This window comes from Teleopsis dalmanni, chromosome 2 (assembly GCF_002237135.1).
Source record: "Teleopsis dalmanni isolate 2A chromosome 2, ASM223713v2, whole genome shotgun sequence".
Lineage (NCBI taxonomy): Eukaryota > Metazoa > Arthropoda > Insecta > Diptera > Diopsidae > Teleopsis > Teleopsis dalmanni.
Window position 1 is genome coordinate 26988152 of NC_051847.1, and position 18889 is coordinate 27007040.

Below are 18889 nucleotides of genomic sequence, written 5' to 3' on the forward strand. Positions count from 1 at the left end.
CTTCGCTAACACACAAAATTATTTGCATTCGAACGTCGAAAAATCTTGCCGAATTCTAGCCAGTGTAGATACCAAGTAGGTTAGGTTAGGTTATGCTGAAAGTGCTTTTTCAAAGCTGATAATGCTCTTTAGATATTTCGATGCTTTAGAGAGGTAGCAAAGTTGATGTAAGACACTTTTATCATGCACTTCACAACTGCAACAGGAATGATTAAATGGGAGATTCAATCTTCTAGCATAGTTCCATAACAGGCTGTGACAAACTACAAAACTGACATCTTTACGGGGCATCTCAATAACACTGCTGCATTTTTTTTATAAAAACGCGTTCAATTTGCAAACAGGCGCCTACATATTGGCGAATCTTTCCATCTCTTATTAACATCCCACAAAAAAATTTGACATTGTACACACCTTAGAAGGCAACCTCTCTTGACGCCCATATATCAATAAATTAAAAAATTGCATATATTAAATAATTAATTTAATACTTTATCAAAATATTTAATTTATTAAGCTACCATTAAACAACACAAAAAATTTACCTATGGAAAATTAAATTATTAAATAATAAAAAATAAATACAAAAAACTATATTCCTGCAATTTCTAACATTGCTTTTACATCAATAATTTTTTCTCTAGGTTTTCCTTTCGCTTTTCCTGCTTCAGTTTCATATTTATCTATTCGCGCCCAGCCGTCCCAAGTGACCACTGGTTTATCGCTTATAGCAATACCATTTTTGGCTGTATTGGTGTCAATCTTATTGCTTGAAATGTCATCACAAATAGTTTTGGCAACAGAAAAAGCACCATTCATAGTTGTTAAAATGACACCAGTAGGGCCAGTGCCCAACCAACCGGCAACATAAAGTCCTTTATCAATCGATTTCTCTTTCGAATTCTTATAAACGCGACCTACAAAAATGTAAAGATTAATAAGTAAATTTTTATATTAAAACCATAACATCACCATTTTCATTATAAACATGACCACGACTATCATCAAAGCATATACTATTATCTACGCAAATGGATTTATAACCGATACTACGTAGCACCAAATCAGCAGGAAAACGTTCTGTATCGCTTGTCGCTACTGCGGCATTATCCTGCAATTTCGTGACATAAAATTCTATTTCCTTGTCAATTATATTCTTTGGAGCACGCCAAAAAATGGGTAAGAATTGCTTGTGGCCTTTCACCGGTGTAGCGCTTTGTTCACTTAAACTTTTAAGCATAAGCTCGGTAAGACGCTTTCGTGGTCTTTGCAAATTGGGAAGTTGTGAAGTTACATCTGCGTTATCAGAATTCAAAACTTGCACTGAAATTGCTTTGTATGCGCATAATTAACGTACCATTGAAATCATTTGATCTCCAAATTGTTTGCACATTTGGCAATTTCAGCATCTCACGCAACTCTTTTATAGTAAATGCCGCCTGTAAGGGTCCACGTCTACCTACCAAGTAAACACGTTCAACTTTACTGCGTGACAGCGCTTCTAAAGCGTAATCGGTTGTATCAGTTTCCTAAAGTGTGATATATGTTATTAATTCATATGTCAATTACTTTAATATTAATATAATTACTTTTAAGACATCGATAGGACTTAACAACATGCGTGCTACGTCTACGGCCACATTGCCTTGTCCCACAATGGTAACATCTTGTCCACTTAAATCCGGATTTAAATTTTCCGCTCCTGGTAAACCATTATACCATGCAACAAATTTACGTGCTGATATAACATTTGATTGATCTTCATTAGGTATGTTTAGGAAACGATCCTCATCTGCTCCATAAGTTAAGAGCACTGCATGATAATTTTCACGTAACTCCTCTAGAGTTACGTCTTTTCCCAGTGCTACATTCCCAAAGTAACGAAAACGATCGTGAGTTGCGGTTTTGGTGAACGTGTTTATCACATTTTTTACTTCTGGATGATCGGGGGCAACGCCGTAACTAAAAGTAAATGATTTTGTAAATTTAAGTATTGATAATTGAGCAGATAACAACTATTGTTATTACGACTAACGCATGACTGACGATTTTTATGTTAGGAAAAAGTAAATAAAAAAAGTGATGAAATAATTAATATACAATACTGAATTTTTAATATATTATTTCCTATAAAATTAAAAGCGAAATTAGTCTCTTGAATACGTTCAATACAATCACTATTTAGTAATTAATTTATGTTAATAATACATTATATTATAACTATAATTTTAATAAAAACAAACCGCACTAAACCAAATGGTATTGGTAATTTTTCTATTATATCCACGACACAATTATCCAATTGCTTTAAAATATACTGCGCCGAATAAAAACCGGCAGCTCCAGCACCGACTATGCAAATACGTTTTGTATGTTTTGATCGAGTAATGATTTGATCAATTTGTCTATTTTGATTATTTGTATTCAAATTACTTATTAGTAATTTTGTACATAAATTAGTACACTTATATTTTATTAGTCTATTTGTTAACATAAACATATTCTCTTAAGCGTATCCAAAGTTAAACTACTTTCTCCAAACAAAACGTTACTCCCATATAAACATACAAAATCTGTTAAACAGCTGATTCTCTCATATTTCTTATTAGAATTATGTACAAGTGCAAACGCAACAACAGGGATGTTATTAAATACTATTAGTAAAATTTTAAATATTTGATTAATTTGATTAATTTAATTTCATTAATTTATTTACTCTACAGCTGGTTTATGATTTTATTATAATATAAAACAGCAAGTGAATTTGTTAATAAACTTTTACAGCAAATTAATTCTTCAGAAAAAAATGCGAACATAAAAGTCAAGTACGGTTTTGAAACAGTTGGTGACTCTAGCTTCAAACTTGGCAGGTTACAAGTTCAAAAAAATTATTTACAAATAATTAAATACAAGAAATAATTACAAGACCACTGATAATGGGTATTTGGTAATACTCGAAACAGCTGTATGGTCAACCAAAAATTCAATTAATTAAAATAAAAGGTCTGTTCTACCAGCTACTCATAGTAAAACTCGAGTAAAACACAAGTAAAGTACAAACAATTGAAAATTTCAACGAATAATACAATTATATGTCAAAAATCATATGCAACAAAAAGTCAAACCAAATTCAAATATTTCATAAATTTGAAAATTGGGAAAAAAGAAATTTTTTGATGTTTATTTCGAAAATTCCAACATTTTTACTATTCTTTTAAATTCCTTACTCATTTTCAATTTCAATTTATATTAATTATTTATTTTTATACAAAATGTAATATGCTTAATAGTTGAAATTGTTGAAATTATTAGGTTTTATTATATATATATTTCTTAAATCTAATTTTAATTGATAAGAGTGATAACAAAAAGCGCCATTCACCGTGGATGGTTGAGAAGTGTGTGTTGTTGGTGCACCATTAGTCAATAGTATTGACTCAATACGGTGGACCATTTTATACCTTCACAGAAAGAAAGTCTGAACATTCTGGAATATTGGCGCATTTATTAATATTAAAATTAATATTAAATTGAATCAATTATAATAGGCCTTTCTTTTGTAACATATGAAACAATATTGCTGGCTTATATAGTCCAACCTTTTCGAAACCGCTTAACGAATAAGCAGCTCATATTCCTTGATTACCAAGACTGAAAATTTGTCTATTGTGAACGGTTGTTGGTAGTACATACGAAATTTCCAGTTAACAGTCAACGAATTATTTCGTATCGTCATTGTTCGTAACAAATACGTTACTTTTTCTATTTATTATTATACTGTTCAAAGGCATGAAAATTCATAATTTATTCACAATCATGCAAAAAAATATATACTAACCAATAATTGCAAAGAATTATTATTCATTTTCAAAATTTTATTACTTGTTTTGCATATATAACTTAACAAAATTTTCATTTTGTCCAGAGTTGCTATCGAAAGTAGTGCTTATTTTATTTATTCTTTTGTGATATGCTTACAAAAGAAAAGGCATAGTATTGTATTTTTATTGGCTTAATTACTTTTAACATTCTTGTCGTACTTGTGACGTCGTTGACGCAGTATTTGGTGGCTGGACATTAATTTTTCCATCAAAAGATTGTTAAGACTTATTCTATAAAAGACACTTTTTCCAGTGCTTTCACTTTATTTTACTTTTTCGAACAGATCTTTTGTTATGTTATATAAAATTGCTTATTTGCGTGTATTGTTTTTTGCTACATAAAAATACAACAGTGCGCTCTGCACGTTTACTTTGACAGTAGCTGCGAAGGAGAGCTCCTCGCAATTGCCAGAATTTTTTCTGATTAGGAATAAAAAGGTTCGTTTATTTTGACTGAAGTAAGAAGTAATTTATGTAATACATAAACGTACACAAAAATTATTTTTGCAAATATTTTTCGCTAAATTTAAAAACAAAATTTTACAACGAGCAGCAACAACAATGAATATAATCAATATTAATTAAAATGTGTGTGAATAATTTATTATCTAATATTTATGTGCAAATAGAAAATAAGCACCCCTGGAAAATTTTAATTTGTGATAAAAAATATATTGGTGTGGCGTCATCTTTTGCAATAGACACCTCCTGCAAAGTTAATGTACAAGCCACTGCATATGTAATTAGCTTGGACTTATGCCTTGTAAAAAAGCACTTAGCATATCAATCGAGTGTATGATAAAAAAAATAATTATTTTAATTAATACATAATTATAAAATCTGTCTGTCATATAAGCAGTAGTTAACACTAAATTTTTTATAAGTAATTACTATATATATTTATTCACTGTAGTCATAAGTAGTCATAGACTTAATAAATTGAAGTGATTATTATTGATTTTACTAAAGCCCAGACAGGGCAACGCGACAAAAATAAATCAATTTAAATTTCGCACACATTTACCCAAACATAATAATTTAACAAAGGGAACCATTCCGCTTTTATTTCTTATATATTTGTGTCACTATCGTATTTATTTTTGATGTATTTTTATTTACTTTTTACTTAATACCGGTTCTTGTATTATTCAGGTCTCCGCATACACATTATTTCTCCTCTTTCTTATCAAACTACCTGCCAATCTAAGAATTTGATAAAGAGTTTTGCACTTAGTGCTCGCATTTATTGGCACAGAAAAATTTTCTTTCTTTTAAACTGTCAAGTTTTTTCAACAAAATAAAATAAAATTCAAGTATATCAAATAATATAAATTTTCACATTGTTTTCAGTTGACTCTGTACAGTGGCATATTTTTCTGAAAGGTTCGAATATATGGCATAAGCCGAACGATGGTTCAACCAAGTGCTGCGACGCGCAAAAGTGTTAGAATTTTGCTGGTGGGTGATCAAGGAGTTGGTAAGACTTCATTGATACTATCTTTAGTTAGTGAAGAATTTCCAGAGGATGTACCCCCAAAAGCTGAAGAAATAACCATACCAGCAAATGTAACACCAGAGCAAATACCCACAAATATTGTGGATTATTCTAGTAAGTACAGATTGGTGTATAATTAAACTCAAGTGAACCAGTTTTAATAAAAATAATCTTTTTTCTTGTGCAGGCATTGAGCAAAGTGAGCAAGTCTTAAATGAAGAAATCAACAAATGCCATGTTGTGTGCATTGTCTATGCGGTGAACGATGACGAATCAATGGACCGCATCAAGGAACACTGGCTACCACTTGTGCGAAATGCTGTTGAAGCAGATCAACCACAAAAACCGGTCGTGTTAGTTGGCAATAAAGCAGATCTTGTAGAATACTCAACCATTGATGTACGTGAATTTAATTAGTAAGAATCAAACCAAATGTGTATTAAAATTTTCTTGTTACCGCAGAGTGTTCTAACAATAATGGAGGATTTTCCAGAAGTAGAAAGTGTTGTTGAATGTTCAGCAAAGACATTACAAAATATTTCGGAAATGTTTTATTATGCACAAAAAGCTGTTTTACACCCGACCTCACCACTATATTTAATGGAAGAACAAGATGTAAGTTAACATTAAATAAAATCTATTTTAGTATACTTTAAACATAGTTTTTATATATTTTTAGTTAACACCTGCATGTAAAAAAGCACTCGTACGCATATTTAAAATCTGCGATATTGATGGTGATAATCTGTTAAATGATTATGAACTTAATCTTTTCCAACGTCGCTGTTTTAACACACCTTTGCAACCACAAATTCTGGACGAGGTCAAATCTGTTATACAAAAGAATTCACCAGACGGTATTTACAACGATGCAGTTACGTTAAAAGGATTTTTATTTTTGCATTGCTTATTTATACAACGTGGTCGCAACGAAACTACTTGGGCTGTGTTACGTCGATTTGGCTATAATGAGCAACTTGAAATGTGTAATGAATATTTACGACCCACAGTGAAAATACCACCGGGTAGTAGCACAGAACTTTCGCACAGAGGACAACAGTTTCTGATAGGTTTATTTGAAAGATATGATCGTGATAATGATGGTGCGCTATCACAAGAGGAGCATCGAACATTATTTAGTATATGCCCTACACCGCCTTGGTCATTTTCAACAGATATTAAAAAATCATGCCCAACAAATGAAAAGGGTTACGTTACGCTACATGGTTGGCTGTGCCGTTGGACACTTATGACTCTTATAGATGTTGTCAAAACACTGGAGTACTTAGCGCATTTAGGTTTTAATGTACATGAAAATGATAGTCAAGTGGCAGCAATACATGTAACGCGAGAAAGACGTATTGACTTAGCAAAGCGGCAAAGTAGTCGATCTGTGTATATGTGCCATGTTATAGGACCAAAAGGTGCTGGTAAAACAGGCTTATGTCGTGCATTTCTAATAGAAAATATGAATAGTTTAATTAATAAAGAATTCAGAACGAATGTCGTACATTGTGTGAACTCCGTGCAGGTATGTCATATGCACTATATTGTATGTTTAAATTATGTTTACCTATTTTTAAAAAAAATATAATTTCAGGTTTACGGTCAAGAAAAACATTTAATTTTACGCGAAATTGTTGTTAATAATCCGCTAGATCCTTTACAACCTCAAGAGGTGAACTGTGATGTTGCCTGTCTAGTATATGATTCATCAAATCCACGTTCATTTGAATATATTGCTCGCATATACATTAAGTATTACGCTGAAAGCAAAATTCCAGTTATGGTTGTTGGCACAAAATCAGATTTAGATGAACATCGACAAGATTATTTACTACAACCAGCCGAATTTTGTCAAAAGTATAAACTTCTGCCACCACATTTGTTCAGTCTTAAAAGTAATAAGAAGGAGATGTATACTAAATTAGCAACAATGGCAGCGTTTCCGTATGTATAAAAATTAATTAAAAAAATTTTAAATTTAATTTAGTTATTGGTCCGGATTCAAATCCTCTTTAAGAGCAAATAAATCTTGTAAATTAAAACATGCAAATTGAAATAAAATGAATTTAAAGATCGTTTGATTTACACTGTAAATACTAAAACAAACTTTGAATTTATTTTATTGATGCTTTATTGAATTGAAAAAAGAAGCTCTCTGAAGATTTGCTGGAATTTTGTGTCCTTGTATTCTGCATGTTTTCCAATTCATATAATTAATTAAAGTTATTTGTTGTGAATGAACAAGTTTTTAACAAATGTAATTTTAAAATTAGTTAAATTATGTTTTTATAATGTATTAGATATGGTGTTTATTTATATATATATATATACTATAAAAAATTTCATCATTTAGTTGCTATAACATTCCATATACATATTTCGATAAACTAGTTAGGAATTACTAAATGATTGATAAAGTATTCTTATCTTGTCAAGCAGAGCGTCTATCTGTTAAAAACATATATATGTGGAACAGCTTAGAATTTACTATTGTAAATATAAATAATTTGTTGCTATTCATATGAAGTAAAATATATATTTAATCCTCTGCACATAGGATAACTAAATTACTATGAATGGGTATAGTTTTAAAACAATAGTTCTAAGGTAATGCAACAAATACAAAGGAGGTTGTCGAAGAAGATCTACCTCTTGTCCTTGTTTGTCGCAGGCATACCCTCCAACCTAACCTATCATATATTTTACTGCCAAAATGTTAATTATAATTTCAAAAGAATATTGTTGAAATAGAAAAAATACGATATTTCACAATTTGAAACTATTAATGAAAAAATAAATAAAACACACCAAGTATATAGTCCCTGTTGGGAGTGGTGAACTTAGTCCGCGTATCGGATGAATGGCTATTGAAGCACCCAGATTGGTTCATCTCTACCCACTCTAATTTTTATTAAGATCTACCTGCAGCCCATCCCTCTTATATCACAAACCCTTTCTATTCTACTTTCATTCAATCACACTGCTAAACAGACCTATACTAGATACAATAATAATAATAGCTAGGTACTGATATGTTTTCTAGATATGTGAAGTAGTGGTGCCTGCCATATATTTATATATATATATGTATGAGTAATAACAACAACAATAACTAGTGACATATTTTTTGGGTATATAAAATCTACTTTACGCCAGGCCAAAATCTGTTGTCTCAAAATACCAATACAATCATATCAATTGGAGATTTAGTATTTAAGTACTTGAAAATTTTACTTTATGAAGAAGTGATTAACAAATTTGTTAGATTTTTTAAAGTAACTAATTATATATTCATTGATAACTGAGATAGATGTTTACTAATATGTAAAAGCAAATTTCCAACTTGAGTTAGATTGTCAGTGTAAAAAAAATCCGCATTATATACGAATCTCAATAACAATGCCTTATTTTCTAGTTTTTCTTAAAGCTTTATCATGCTCTAAGTTAACGATATTTAGAATTAAATTTTTCACCACAATTTTTCATCTTCAGAAATGAAGATATACACAAATGCTTGTGCAAAACAACATCAAGAACAGAGCTCGGATTCTGTGGATGCTAACCTTAATTTAGAACTGCACCTCTCTTAAAAAAATTCAATCTATATTCTGTCAAGAAGATATGTTGGACTTCTGTAAATCACTTAAATAACTCATTATCATAATTCAATGGTTAGAGTGAATAACCCAAATGGTCACAGACACTATTGACTAAAAGTGCTTTAGACACTAACTTGAGTTTCTCCAAGCAAAAAGGATAGAAGACTTGAAGTGTTATAAGCAAAATATTTTTTTTTTTCTCTATGGACACATAAATATACTTAAAGGTGAAGACTATAACTGTAGCTTATATGTGAAGATTGCTAAATAAAATATGCCCTTGTTTTTAACAATGTATCTTTAAAATGAAGTTATTTTAATTAATATTTCTAATTAATGTTAATCTTTCCTTAAATATTTAAATAACATTTTCTGTATATCAGATTCCTTGTATTATCTACTATATTGTTGTGTAACCTATATCTATTAAAAGTTTGATTAATTTCTGGTTGACACATTTTTTTATTAGATAATTAAAAATTTATCTTAATATTCATCTATCTACCTACTTCATTTCTTATTATAGAAAAAAGGTCAGTACACTGCGACCTAAAAGATCTATTGTACCTTTTAGTCGGATAAGAATGTTTCTTCAAATCTGATTTTTTTAAATAAAGACAGTATAGGGCCTTTGTTTTTTAGATTTGAATTCTTATGTTCCAAGAAATACCCTTGGAAATACCAAGGTGTTTATTCCGCTTGTGCGTCAGTGCCGCGCACTCCCCTAGCACATGGTAAGCGATTTCTCTCTCTTCTCTACAGTATCTGCATTCTGAGTTGGATTGGATTCCTTTGTTAGGTGATTTTTCAATATACAGTGACCGGTTAGTAATCCCGTAATAATAATTAGGTTATTCTTTATTCTATGCAATCCTGGAATGTTTTACATTCCTTACTTACAACGTAAGTCCCTAAAAGCATTTTAGGTTGTGATAGTCATGGTAGATTTTTCCAATATATTTGTTCTCTTTCGTATTCCTTTGTGCCGTTCAAAAGAATGTATAGAGTTCCTTTGCCTAGAGATCGTAGGAGGGTTCTGGAACTATCATTATTGAAGCCTTGCCTCTTCTTGCGAGTTTGTCTGCCAAGTCATTGCCTTGGATACCTAACTATTAATTATATACCTAATATTAATTATATTAAAATTACTTATTGAGAACATTGATTAACTTAATCAACATGGTTTTCTAAAAGACTTGTGCATAAATTGCTTATGTGCTTATATAAAAAGTACAGCAGTATATTTTATATAAGAGGTAAGCTAGTATTTGAATATTTTATAAACTCACTATCTACTGGGGAATATATAGTTTTTCTCAAGAACTGAAATATTTTTCACTGATCATAATTGGACATTCATTCATACTTATATGCTTTTAGAATGATAATTTTCATACTGTTGACATTTGGGGAACACACTTTTGTTCACTTTAATTGTAAATAATTTATCAAAGCAAAAAAGAGTAAACTGCACTTAATAATATTTTTAAAATTGAAACATATTATTTTCATATTAATTTTTTTATTAAATTTTTTGCTGTGGTGGTGTGTATTCCGCGCTGAAACGCAGACGTTTTCAAGATGCTTGGATATTATTTTATAAGCACAGGTTGGTACAGCTGTGGGAATCAGCGTAAGTTCAATTTGATTAATACCAAACAAAACTATACAAAATTTAACTAATAACAAATATCAATTTATTCTCTATATATATATTTTTTTTTATTTTCGAAATGCAAATTGAGTTGACATATTGCATCCAAAAGCAAATTAAATCTGTTTTTTTTTCTTTGTTGTAATATTGTTTTGGTATATTCAGTTTTTGTTTTCAAGCTTTAGTCTTCAACATGTATGTTCTCGATGTAGTGTAACACTATTTCATATATACATTATATATTTTATATTATCCATATAGTTTAATTGACATGTTTAACAAGCGAAAAAGGTGAGATGTTTCACGATAACATAATTGCATTTCTACTTCAATATTATTGTATGTTTATAAGAACTATATACATGTGATATATATCATGGCATGGTCTTGATTTTATAGTTTTTAATATTATAATTACAATGATTAGTTATTTATAATTATAATTTTTTTATAATTATATTAATTATTCTTTTATAATTATAATTTTATTTACTATAATTTTTTAATAATTTTTTTGTGCAACCTTATAATGTGTGGATTATTTAGGCATAAGTTAAAGAGAATATAACTGATATCTAATTAAAAGATACTAAGTACTTCTTTCTATAGGATAAGACTAAAGTTACTTACGTTTAAATGTTTTTTGATTCTTTTATGCTAAATATCAAACTCTAAGGACCATTTAACTTAAGTGTACACCGTAAAACTGGGTGTACCTTAGTCAGTCAGCTACAAGACCTTTTCTTGGAGTGTATCTCAAACTTTGTTAAAATTTCCAAATCGTTTAAAGTTCTTTGTGTTTTGTACAATAGTCAACACAATGGGTCGATAAGTCCAAGTCGATCCTTAAAATAGCGTTTATAATCTAACCCGATCTAATTTAACGAAGAAATATAATAAAAGTTTGATATTAATTAATTTTTATAATGGTCAATATTTTATTATGATAATGTTAAAAATAATACAAAATAACAATACAGTAATTAAATATTCTAAACCTTAACTTAATTTAACGAAGAATATAAAAACTTTATTATATTTAATTAATATTATATAAATTAAATCTTATAAAGATAAATAAAGGTTAAAGTTTTTTTTTAATTTATTATAGTATGCTTAAGAATATTGTATTATAATATAATTATTCCACAAAAATTAGAACATAATAATCATATATTATAAAAAAATTTATTTTATTTTGTATTATTATATTACGGTATTGCCTAATATTATATTATAATATAAAATACTTAATTATGTTAAATTATAATATTATAAATAGTCCATGAATTAAAATAATAATATAAATGTAACAACAATATATTATATATAAACAGTAGTTAAAGTAATACAAGTTTAAAGGATAATATTTATTAGTTATTGTTTTGATAAAGAATTTAAAATAATTAATTAATTAAAAATAATAAGTAAATAATAATACTAAATTATTTATTATTCAATTATAAATTAATTATAATATTAATAATAACATTATTATTTATAATAACATTAATAGAAATTGTACGTCCATCATAAAGAATCTATAAAAGTGACGTAATTCAATTAAAAAGAACACTTTTTATTTAAGTGCATTTTTTCGAATATATTTCGAATAAAAAAATAGAGAAATCCTCATTCAGTTATCGTTATTTTTTGCGCTAGTCATATAGCAGTGTTCGATATTGCCAAATATCCGTCATCAGTGATCTTTGGAAATCTTTATTGGTTTGAATTATCCGGATATTTTATTTATAGGCTATAAGTCACAAGCAAATTTGAAACAAACCAAAGACTTAATAATATCAACAATAAAAACTTTTATATAAATTTCAATTATAATTAAAAATTAATCTACATAAGCTTATGTGTTTTATTATATATATATATATTATTATATATTTTTATATAACAATATTATAATATTATTATAAACTATTAATTAATCCTTTGTGGATTCAAAAGTTAAAAAATTCGATATGAAAATTACTATAAAAAACAATAAATTATTATAATTTAAAATTTAACCAGTTGAAAAAAAATTTATATAAATAAGTTATATACTTTATAAATAAATTATATATATAAATAAATTACAAACATAAGTAAATAATATATATAAATAAAAATTTATATGGCTTAAGGCTTTTATATATTTTTAAATTTTTTCGTTAAATTAATTAAATAAATGATTTAAGTCGGGTAATAATCAAAAAATTTATTTAGTTAAAAATAGTTTCACTTATATAATTTTAATTTTCTTATTTAAATATTAATATATTAATTGTTTTAATTTTTATATATATTTAATTTGTTTAAATTGAATAATAATTAATCGTTTTAATTTAAATATATTTTTAAAATGATCACATAAGCCTTGGTAAATATAAATTAGTATTTAAAAACAATTAACTTTAAGATAATCTAAATAAATTAATAAAATAAAATATCTGTAAGAATACAAATAGAGCTATAGTAGCTCAACTCAAGGATCTCAGTATATAACACATACTATGCTATATAAGGTTGGAAAATATAATTTGTAAACTTTGTTTTTTTTAATGTTTTTATACAAATATGGATATGAGTTGATATCCTTTCCTTAATCTTGCTGAAGGTTCCATGACTGCCCAAAACTTTAATTTTTATAACTTTTTTTCTGTCAAATGTCAAATAAATAATACAAAGTAATTAAAACTTTAATTAAAAAAAATCAAGATTTAAATATCTTTCAATTTTCTATTCAGTGATTTATAAAGACTAACATTAATTATTTTAGTAATATTAAGCTTTTTCTCTGGCTCATAATTATCTAAAATATTATTACGATTGTATTATATTATTATAGATGTTACTAAAAATATATAAAGATATACGATATATATTTTATATATCGAAGTGCAGTTATTAACACTGCAATACGAGGCTTTCAAATTTCTATTCCAATAACCACATATTATCTTTACTTCTATTTATTATAATTGCAAATTCATTTCTATTTAATTTTTCATATTTTATAGTTTTTGCACGGTATTTAATAATTATTTTTTTATTTATTCTCTTTTTAAATAAATAAATCTAATAATTACAATTTATTTCTATAATTCAAATCTCTAGCCATTTGAGGCAATTTGGGCCTTTAAATCCAGGTCAAGCGCTGTGGTGGAAGGCTGGGATAGGTGTTGCTGCCGCTACTATAATTGGCTTTTTTGTCTTAAAAGCGCTGAATGCTAGCAGCTCACATGGACGTTAGTATTTTTGGATCGTTTTTGTCATCATTGCTACTTTCAAATCGAGTGACCAGAAAACCAAAACCTGAGTTTCGTTTTTATAATGCTTAAATCTGAAATGATTATTAAGAAAATTTTCTTGTAAAATATATATTTAATATGCATATATTTTTTTAATATATTCTATGATTAGTGTATATTTTTTAACTTGTCAATATAATCAATACCAAAATTGTACATAGGCTAAACTATAAAAATAACACTGATGTATTTTGTTCATTTTATATACTCGTATTATGAAATTGAAATTAAATTATTTAAACACTTAAGAACACACAAAAGCAATAAAAATTTTTTTTAATATTTTATTATATGAAAATGTGTAATATCCTAGCTCCCATTAAAAGTTAAGGACATAAATGATAATATATATTTAAATATGTGTATGTTTAATATAAGTTGTAATTGTATGAAATTCTTCCAACTTCAAATTGGTACAGACAGTTCTAAATATTCTGTATATTGTATAGAAATATATTTTGAAAATACGCAACTTTTTAAAAACAAATTGTTTTTTTTTACATATAAAATTTATATTTTCTTTTTTGTATAAATTTCAAGTAACTTATTTTATTTATTTACTAAAGACTATTTAAATAGATTTTTAAAAAATATCATCCGAGCAATTTTTTATTTTTTTTTAATTATAAAAAGCAAAATTAAAAACTAAATTATAAATTTTTCACGTGCATATAGTTATTTCGTTGATTTTATTAAGCAAACATATTGTATATCTTGAGACATGAAGATCACTGAGGGATGTTCTATTCAAAAAGAGACCAAAAACACCTTTCATAGGCCCAAAACTCTTTTGAGGTGTTAACAACAGTTTTAAAACCAGCCTAGTACGCGAAAGGGAAAAACAAAACCGAACTGACTTTTGGAGAGTCCAAAAAGTTATGCGGTAGTCAAAACGGCTTTTTATCCCTGAACATATAAAGGCTGAAGGTGTTCCAAACTTAAGCAGAACGGATGTCAAACTCTACATGGAACTGCTAACACGCCATAGTAGATTGCGATACCACCTGAAAAAGATTAATCGGCAAGAAAACGATTCCTGTCGACTTTGTCAAGAGCAACAGGAAACCACAGAAAATGTCGCCTGCCCAACCGAAGGCCAGACGCAGACTATCTAGGCAGTGGAATTTTGAGCCCTAAACATATACTAACTAAAATACGGCCCACAGTTGTCACAAAATTCTTTAAAAGCTTAGAATTGGACTCTCTATAATAAAAATAATAATCATGAAGTACTCATGAACAATAAATTTCTATAAACCAGATATATTTCTACATATTGGTTGTGGTGATACGTCCATAAAAATCCAAACCCGTTCTTGGTAAATGGCAAAATGGTGTGTATTTGACAACCTTAATGTAATAGTCTTAAACTTTTAGTCTCGAAATTTAACAATAGTCACATAGAGCGTAGAGGAAAAAGTTGTTCAAAACAGTTATATTTACTTAAATCTGTTGTCAAATAGACGTGTTCCGAAAAGAGACTCGTACTATTTAGTAGTTACAAAATAAACGATTTTATATGAAGTTAAAAAAACAGCCCAAAAATAGATATCGTTATAAATTATGTTATAGCAAACCATCGCATATTTTAAGTTTGAATATAACTTACTTTAATATATTTATATTTATATAATTTTTTTATAACTTTTAATAACCGGTACAGTTTTATACCATGTTTCCACTGGTCTCATTTAGGCAGCTTTCCTCATTAAGGCCGCTAATAAGAGCTTTCATATGAATGAGATCATTATAAATAAATCAATTTATTTAAGACGAAAAATTACAAAAATTTGATATATTTGTCATGTGCTTTATATGTAAAATGTAAACAAGCAAGCTATTTTACATGCATAAATCAGCTCATGCCAATGTAAATGACCAAATCTTAATTACAATAACATAAGTAATTATTTTGGCAGCAGTAGAAACATGATATTACGAACTTTCTAAAATTTTATTCTAAAAGTTTTATGGTGTATATTAATAATACCTTGCCATCATTCGAAAAGCTGTGTATTTTCTGTTCGTTACGGTTCTGTTCTGTGGGAGTCGCCACTTCTTTATTATCTATCTGATATACATATTATTATAGCTTCAGAGAATTATGTGATAATGTTATTAATACACAAAAATGATCAGGAAAATTTACAAAATACCACCGATAATTTGAAACGGTAAAATGCACTACCTTTAAAAAAAAAGCTCGAAAAATTCACATAAATTAGTCCACTTAAGTATTACTGTGATCATGGCAACTTGCTCTACTACCACATTAGAAGCTATAGTAGGACTAATACTCTTATCCTAACCATACCAATTCAGCATAGTCACTTCTCTTCAATAGTTTGTCTATTGTAATGTACAATAGCGCATGAAAGGGTTTCTTTTTGTGTTAGATGTAGTAGATGATTGACATCCACTGGCTTGACGCCACTAAGGGTGAAAATGTGAATATGATGAGAGAGCCGCTTTAGGACGAAAAGCTCCACAAAATACGACTTATCGATATGGATGGTTATGCAAATGAAGAGTAGTTGATTTTGAAACTGTAGACACAACAGAGTAAGGTTCAATTTGCAATAATAAAAAATAAGATGTTTGAAATTTTCCTCTTAGTAGAAACTGCAAAAGATTCAGTTCCTATGTGTCTAATCAAACACATATCTAAAGATTTTTGCGGAAAATGGTTAAGTGTTCAATAACTAATGTGGAGGTACAAGGATTACTTATAATATGATGTTCAAATATGATTTGAAATTGTAGCTTTGCTTTCATATAGTGTTAGGCTAGGGGAAGTGAAGTGAAGTGGAAGGAGGCACGAGTCCTCCTTAATTAGCTAAAAAACCCTTTTTGATTCTTGTAATGGTGGATAGCTGAATGCTCATGTTAGCCGGAAACATTGATAAATGCGAGAATCTGGTCAACGCTAATGCTGGAAATATTGCCGAGTGTGTTGAAGAGTTGGGCAGCCAATAGTTAACCCCTGATTCTAAATAAGCCTAAACATAAATACAACAGATGTTGTAATGGTGGCAGGGTGAATGCTCATGTTAGCCGGAAACATTGATAAATGCGAAAATCTGGCCAACGCTAATGCTGGAAATATCGCCGAATGTGTTGAAGAGTGGGGCAGCCAATAGTTAACCCCTGATTCTAAACAAGCCTAAACATAAATACAACAGATGTTCTGGTGTCTCTTCATATAGAGTTTAATACTCAATTTAATTATGTTTATTTTTAAAATTAACAATACATCAACGAATTAAAAGTCATTTTTTTTAAATATGCTTGCATATTAATCAAATTAGTAGTATTATAAAATAATAAAAAATATATTTGCTAAATTATAAAATAATTTATATTTTTGTTTTTAAACAAAAACAAAAAAAACTCAAAATTTACAGGAACAGACTTTTCGGCTTAGTTTTCATTTTCACTTTCGAAATAATGTCAAAAAATGATTCTATTCGAATTTTGGTGGTTGGAGACTCGGAAGTGGGAAAAACATCATTGGTATTATCACTAGTTAACGAAGAATTTACTGAAGATATGCCATGTAGTGCACCTGAAATAATTATTCCAGCATGTGGAATCCGAAAAATAGGTCCCACGCATATTTTTGACTATTCCAGTAAGTGTAAAAGTTGTTCACAGTTAAAACCAGTACCTATCATCGATATATATTTTTTGTATTAATAAATGTTAACAGGTGACACGATGAGTGGGGATGAACTTTATTCAGAGATTAAGGAAGCTCAAGTTATTTGTATTGTGTATGCAATGAATGCATCGGACTCTGTATCAAGAATACAGAACTGGTTGAATTTATTACGAAGTGCCGTGGAAACAGAAGAAACATATAAGCCGATCATTTTAGCGGGCAACAAAGCAGATACAGTGGAATATTCAACAATTGAAGTATGTTAAGAATTTTGTGAAATAAAATTATATAGAAAAATTGTTAACTGTTATCATAGGAAGTTGCGCAAATAATGGAGAATTTTCCGGAAATCGAGGGTATTGTCGAATGTTCAGCAAAGACGTTACAAAATGTCGCACAATTGTTTTATTTCGCCCAAAAGGCAGTTTTGAATCCAACAACACCACTATATACTATAGACCAACAGGTTGTATATTAGTTGCATTATCCAGTATTTAATTATTCAATATTCATTTATATGATTTTTTAGTTGACACCAGCATGTGGAAGGGCTTTGAGACGAATATTCGAAATTTGTGACATTGATGGTGACAATCTCTTAGATGATTATGAAATTAACTTTTTCCAAGAATACTGTTTCGGCTCACCTTTACAACAAATTGCTTTAAATAAGGTTAAAACGCTAATTAAACAGAAAATAAGCAATGGGATCTCCAATGATTCGATTACATGCGATGGATTCTTATTTATGCATTGTCTATTCATAGAAAGTGGTCGAGTTGAGACTACATGGGCTGTGTTACGTCGATTTGGTTACAATGAGCAACTTGAAATTCGTAAGGAATATTCACATCCCGTTTTGAAGATACCACCGGGTAGTAACACAGAACTTTCAGAGAAAGGAGAACAGTTTCTGACAGGTTTATTTGGAAGATATGATCGCGATAAGGATGGCGCGTTATCGGAAGAAGAGCATAGAAAACTATTTAGCATATGCCCTACCCCTCCTTGGTCATTTTTAAGTGATATTAAAAAATCATGCCCAACTAACGAGCAGGGTTTAGTAACGTTGCGTGGCTGGATGTCACGTTGGGCACTTCTCACTTTTATAGATTTTAGAAAAACATTAGAGTACTTAGCATATTTAGGTTTTATTGTACATGAAAATTGTAAGCTTGTGTCAGGAATACTAGTAATACATGAGAACCCTAATATCCTAAGACGGCAAAGCTTTCGAACTGTCTATACGTGTCATGTTATAGGGTCAAGGGGTGCTGGTAAGACA

At 28.8% G+C, this 18889-nt stretch overlaps 4 protein-coding genes across 7 annotated transcripts in view; 3 read left to right on the forward strand and 1 right to left on the reverse strand.

Moving 5' to 3' along the window:
• Window positions 1-473: 473 nt before the first annotated feature.
• On the reverse strand, window positions 474-2537 carry LOC119683911 (NADPH:adrenodoxin oxidoreductase, mitochondrial-like). The gene is made up of 5 exons (XM_038097798.1): window positions 2244-2537; window positions 1590-1962; window positions 1358-1529; window positions 973-1296; window positions 474-917 (listed from the first exon to the last, which is right to left on the reverse strand). The coding sequence occupies exons 1-5, from the start codon at window positions 2498-2500 to the stop codon at window positions 592-594; spliced, it is 1452 nt and encodes a 483-aa protein (XP_037953726.1). The 5' UTR covers window positions 2501-2537; the 3' UTR covers window positions 474-591.
• A 1695-nt stretch (window positions 2538-4232) lies between these two features.
• On the forward strand, window positions 4233-14146 carry LOC119678476 (mitochondrial Rho GTPase-like). Of its 4 annotated transcripts, none has more exons than XM_038090327.1 (8): window positions 4233-4319; window positions 5232-5490; window positions 5564-5775; window positions 5839-5991; window positions 6056-6907; window positions 6977-7326; window positions 10552-10614; window positions 13750-14146. In XM_038090327.1, exons 2-8 carry the CDS (start codon window positions 5292-5294, stop codon window positions 13883-13885), a joined length of 1965 nt encoding a protein of 654 aa, XP_037946255.1. In that variant the 5' UTR covers window positions 4233-4319; window positions 5232-5291; the 3' UTR covers window positions 13886-14146. The 4 variants fall into 4 exon arrangements, with proteins under 4 accessions (XP_037946255.1, XP_037946257.1, XP_037946258.1 ...); XM_038090329.1 differs by having other exon boundaries at window positions 10552-10590; XM_038090328.1 differs by lacking the exon at window positions 4233-4319 and adding an exon at window positions 4434-4469.
• LOC119678475 (mitochondrial Rho GTPase-like) overlaps window positions 4279-18889 on the forward strand; it is a 53257-nt gene continuing 38646 nt past the window's right edge. Inside the window, exon 1 of the mRNA XM_038090324.1 lies at window positions 4279-4319. The gene's annotated coding sequence lies outside the window, so the exon portion shown is untranslated. The remainder of the gene's footprint in view (window positions 4320-18889) is intronic.
• Window positions 17293-18889, forward strand: part of LOC119678479 (mitochondrial Rho GTPase-like) — a 2333-nt gene continuing 736 nt past the window's right edge. Inside the window, exons 1-4 of the mRNA XM_038090333.1 lie at window positions 17293-17574; window positions 17653-17861; window positions 17921-18070; window positions 18134-18889. Of these exons, the coding sequence (XP_037946261.1) occupies window positions 17391-17574; window positions 17653-17861; window positions 17921-18070; window positions 18134-18889 (1299 nt within the window). The 5' untranslated portion in view covers window positions 17293-17390. The remainder of the gene's footprint in view (window positions 17575-17652; window positions 17862-17920; window positions 18071-18133) is intronic.